The sequence below is a fragment of the Morus notabilis genome, unplaced genomic scaffold (genome assembly GCF_000414095.1).
Source record: "Morus notabilis unplaced genomic scaffold, ASM41409v2 Scaffold2427, whole genome shotgun sequence".
In the NCBI taxonomy this organism is placed as follows: Eukaryota; Viridiplantae; Streptophyta; class Magnoliopsida; order Rosales; family Moraceae; genus Morus; species Morus notabilis.
The window spans coordinates 53340-58309 of record NW_010360029.1 but is presented as its reverse complement, the minus strand read 5'-3'; the positions used below and the strand labels follow the sequence as shown (position 1 = coordinate 58309).

General features: G+C 37.5%; 1 protein-coding gene across 1 annotated transcript in view; it reads right to left on the bottom strand.

The window, feature by feature from the left end:
* Positions 1-252: 252 nt before the first annotated feature.
* The window catches only part of LOC21392170 (protein MICRORCHIDIA 7), a 7190-nt gene continuing 2472 nt past the window's right edge, over positions 253-4970 (bottom strand). Inside the window, exons 7-19 of the mRNA XM_010095625.2 lie at positions 4693-4768; positions 4115-4243; positions 3751-3849; positions 3551-3652; positions 3267-3428; positions 3088-3183; positions 2630-2681; positions 2430-2541; positions 2255-2322; positions 1755-2175; positions 1551-1638; positions 700-822; positions 253-591 (exon numbers count right to left, since the gene is read on the bottom strand). Of these exons, the coding sequence (XP_010093927.1) occupies positions 505-591; positions 700-822; positions 1551-1638; positions 1755-2175; positions 2255-2322; positions 2430-2541; positions 2630-2681; positions 3088-3183; positions 3267-3428; positions 3551-3652; positions 3751-3849; positions 4115-4243; positions 4693-4768 (1615 nt within the window). The 3' untranslated portion in view covers positions 253-504. The remainder of the gene's footprint in view (positions 592-699; positions 823-1550; positions 1639-1754; positions 2176-2254; positions 2323-2429; positions 2542-2629; positions 2682-3087; positions 3184-3266; positions 3429-3550; positions 3653-3750; positions 3850-4114; positions 4244-4692; positions 4769-4970) is intronic.

The following is a 4970-nucleotide window of genomic DNA, read 5'->3' as shown; positions in this document are numbered from 1 at the left end:
GTTAACCAATTATAATAACAAAAAAAAAAAAAAAATGGCAATCGAGCATGGGTGAGAGCATCTTAAGACAGAAGTCACCTTTCTAGCAAATAGATATCTCTCTTTTCCTCTTTGGGTCTAATCTAATTTTTAGGAGAAAATATCAGTTACAAAGTAATGAAATTAACATTAAACAAAAAATAATAATAGACCAACTGCACAACTAGTGATTCTAGCCCCCCACGTCAGATATGAACGGAACCCCAAGCGACCATTTTGTATCTCTGTTTTCCTCGTTGGGTCTAACGTAATTTATCCAAGAAGAGGAATCAGTTACAAAGTAAAACAATTAACACCAAACAAAAATAATAATACATCAGCTGCACAACTAGTGATTCTAGCTCCCTACGTCAGATTTGATCGGAACCCCAAAAGCGACCATTTTCGCTGACGTCAATCAAAAACTGGGATTCCACAAGTGGAATCAAGATCGCAGCAACTCAAAACCAACAGAACATTTCATTCTCAGCGTACCGCTTTTCTATTCGGCAGCTTCGCCTTTTCTAGCAGCCTTACCTTGTCACGTAATTCCTCGATCGTATGGGACGCATCCTACAGAAACGGTAACCGTCAATAAACACAGTTCGAGCAAGCAAGGAGAAGGATTAAAGAAAATGAAACATATTCATATCAGTGGAACACATAAGTCAGATAGGATACCTGCAGCTTCTTTCTCAGATTTCTCTCTTCGTCGTCTCGTCGATCCCTTTCCTCAGCGAATAAATCAATGAGATTGTCTTGTTCCTTGTTCAATTCCTCGATCTTATGATGTGCTTGTTTGAGCTGATCAGCCATAAAACATTGTTACTTAAAAACATTCTTATAGCTGGAAATCCAAAGGTCGACAACTCAACTTGCAATTACAAATCTTTGCACAAGTGACAAGTAACTCATCGAGCATGCCTAGCACTAATTCCTTTAGACAACAACAACAAATACAAGCCTTAATCCCAAATTAATTGGGGTCAGCTATATGGATTTCTCATTTCCAATCTGCTCTATTAATCACGAGACCCTGCCGAAGCCCTAGATCTTGAAAGTCATGCCTAACTAGTCAGCCCAAGTAACTCTTGGTCTACCCCTCGCTCTCCTAGTACTAGGTATTTGAATGTTCTCCCAAGCATGAACAGGTGCATCTAACGATCTACGTTGTACATGCCCATACCACCTCAGACGGTTTTTCCACACCTTATATTCTATTGGTGCTACACCTATTTTACTACGAATAACTTCATTCCGTATGCGATCCATCCTTGTATGGCCAATCATCCATCTTAACATACGCATCTCCATCCCACTCATCTTGTATATTTGTTGTCTCTTGATGGCCCAACATTTACTACCATATAACATAGCTGGGCGAATTGTTGTCCTATAGAATTTTCCTTTTAACTTAATAGGCATCTTATCATCACATAAAACTCTTGTGGCATTTAAACATATTTATTTTATTAACCGCTTATGTTTACCAAATTTCTAGAGCTAGATGGTAGAACCATCAAGGGACATACCTCTGTCTCAAGAGAGTTGCACTTGCCTTTTTCATCCTGCAATTCCCGCCTCAGATCAGCTAAAATAGTTCCTTCAGATTTCTTCAATCTAGAGAGACGAGAAGGGACAATTAGTACATAGTGCGTGAGAAAGATGATAGAGTAGAGGGCATACATACAAAACGTAGCTTTGAAGATTTGAGTTTCATAGGTTAGGAGAAGTACCTTTCCTTTAATTCATAATTCTCTTCTCTCAATCGCTCCAAAGCACGCAATTCCAAGCTTGAAGAAACATGCCCGGTACCAGGGGTTTTCTTGCTATTGCTACAATTTGCTTGTTTCTTGGGTACGGAATTATGCATCTCGTCATCAGACTCATCACTAATATAGTCAGCAGGAGAAAATGATGATTTAGAAATACGTTTTCTTTTCCCAGATATTGGGGTATTCCCTACATCATCATCATCTCCACTCGACACATGTTTTCCATATCCATTTACAGTGGATGCTCCTTTTGACGCTTGTCTTTGATGTGTCTGGTTGTGTGAATGAGTTTTGTCAGAAATTGGGGTTTCTTTTCTGTTGCTTGTCCTAGCACCTTTTCCCTTAGATGCCGGAGTTTCAGAAAGGTAATCAGGAGAAGTTTCTACAGTCATCAAGTAATTTATGAGAGATCAAAGGGTGGAAAAGACAAACATCAAACAATATGTCAGTCCAATAAATACCTTTATTGCCACTGGAGACCTTCTCATTACGTCTCGGTGCATAACCAATCACATGACACTTGTCTCTCCTAGATGTATACGCGGTTAGAAGAAGAAAAGAAAAGAAGCAAACAAACAATAAAGTCACGTTTATAAGCAGTTTGAGAATAAATAATGGAACCCAATAACTTCTAACCAGTAAGTCTTTTGCATCTGTATCAGTCGTGCCTCAAGTCTTGCAAGAGCTGTTGTCCGTTCAAATCCTTGTTTATCATGAGCCGGTTCAACAAAGTTAGCTTCCAAGACCCCTGCCAGCAGAAATTAAAAGCATCAGATCTTGGACTACAGGACTAGGACTAATCAATGAAAGCCGTGAAACTTGAAGCAGAAACACACCTATAACTCCACGACCATCACTTCCTGCAGCGTTCCAAAGCCTCCAAAAAGGCTGCAAAACAACAAATATAAGAAGCTACTACTTGATGGTCGTGTGTCTGATAAGTCGATTCTAAGTCATTTTAGTCAACAGTTAAAACAAGATCAGTGATTATAAAAATGCACTTGATGGAACTATATCGACTTGCAATTCCCAAGGAGATATAAACAGTGCATAATTTATATTAAATTGCAACAAAATGAACTATAATGTAATCAATTGATTATAATTTATCATAACAACATGTCAAGAGACCTACTTAAGCTATTCATGGTACAACCGTAGAAACAAGAAAGTACCCAAGCAACAAACGTCTTATTTATAAAAGGAGAGGAAGTGAAGTGAAGAAGGGTAAATTAGATGATACCACATATCCAAGCGAATCATTATTTGTAAAATTGTTCAGAACTATAAGTACCTTAATCAGCCGATTCTTGTGATAGACATTGAATCCTTGAACATCGATATGGTGCTTCGCATCCTTGACAAACCCAATGGTGACTACAGCCATCATCTAGTGACAACAGTATCATGAAAATCAGAAATAGTATAACACATGGTGAAATAAAATCCACAGAAATCCTTACAGAAGATTACATTTGTATCTTTTGGGATCCCATCAGCACCATGTTGTGGCCGGTATGTAACCTTCTCAGAGTACATCATATCATTTACTATATTGTGGTGCTCAACATCCTTTCCTCGAAGAATGATTCGAAATCCAGGAGGAAGCCTCAGATACAAAATTGATGCATAGCTCTGAATGTTAAAAAAATAATAATAATAATTAAGCCAAATTATAAGAATAGAAGATGGTGCTTCACCAACATCGGGGCCAGAAGAAATTAAAATTAGATTATCAATAGTATAACTGACAATACCCTCAGTGAGTGCCGATAAGTCAAGAAATGACGAGAGTTGGGAAACTTTTTTGCCATTTGTATATTCTTCTCATCTCGATTGACCCCTCTAATTTGAATATCCTAAACAATCATAAAGTAACATGAAAGAAATTTTACAAATAGTATTCTGCTCAACAAAAAGAATAACTATGAATAAGAATAGCAATCTAGAGGCATACATGTTGATCGGCACCAAAATCGAGCTCCGAGTATCTCTGATCGTCCTCCCAAAGATTGTATATGATTATTCGTGTTCCATGATCATTCATCACAGAAAACTAGAAAGGAGATAAACAGCAAAGTTAATGACTGCCAAGTGGAAAAATCCTTTCAGGGAGAATGAGAAGAGGCAGAAGCAGCTCTTAGAGTGTAACTGCATGCTAAATTCCTTAATCTTTTGATGCTTTTTGATAAAGATTGACTGTTTTTCTATCGCTTTTTATGATTTATCAGACTTCCAATCCATGGAAAAACAAGCAATATGTTTCCAAGGAATATATTGTATAACATGTTTGACAATTTTGCTTATGCTGGGGAAGTCACCTGATGAAGAAGATCTGCCTCAGTAGAAAATGGAGACCATTGAAGTATTGTTTCCACGTTTTTGTTCCAATCGCCGAGAGAAGATCGAATCATCTTTCTCCATCTTCCTCCTTCACTTTCATAGTCAAGCTTTCCATTCAAACAAACAAGATATGATTAAAAATATATGATCCCGACGTACACTCTCTAGTAATTAATGGTGAAGAGCATGAACCATGCCCCATAATCAAGAATTAACATCTAACAGTTATCAATTTATAAACCAAGTTTAGGGATCAAGAATAGAGAGTAGAGGGAGTAAAGAGAAAGGGGAGGCAGTTAGCAGTTTCTAAAAAAATCAGTAATCCCATTACAAAATGCAGTTGGGTTGAGTAGTAATAACATGTTAAGCTGATGTTCACACTAGTATATTGAGTGTACAACATTTAACATCAAACTAATTACCTCTCTCCCCAAAATAGAAGATGATATGAATTAATGCAATACAATCGCACCAAAATTTTTGTGAGTTCCATCACGCATACAGAAACGAGAATTAAAATTTGTTCACGATCAACACATAATATTCAAAGGCATACCATGGGAACTACAATATCTTCCTTTCCTGTGCTCCTCAAAAATGTGTATGACAGCAGCCCAATGCTCTGTGTAGGTCTAAAACCATTAATGGAACATCAGAGTTAGTCTCTACTATTAAGAAAAGCCACTCACAGTTTAATCGTCATAAATAATTTCTTTTATGCATATACACATAAAGAAGGTGGAAAAAATCATGCAAAATAGTATTACCATCATCATAAAATTTTTGAACCAATAATTGCATGGGGGGGGGGGGGGGGGGGGGGGGGGGGGGAGA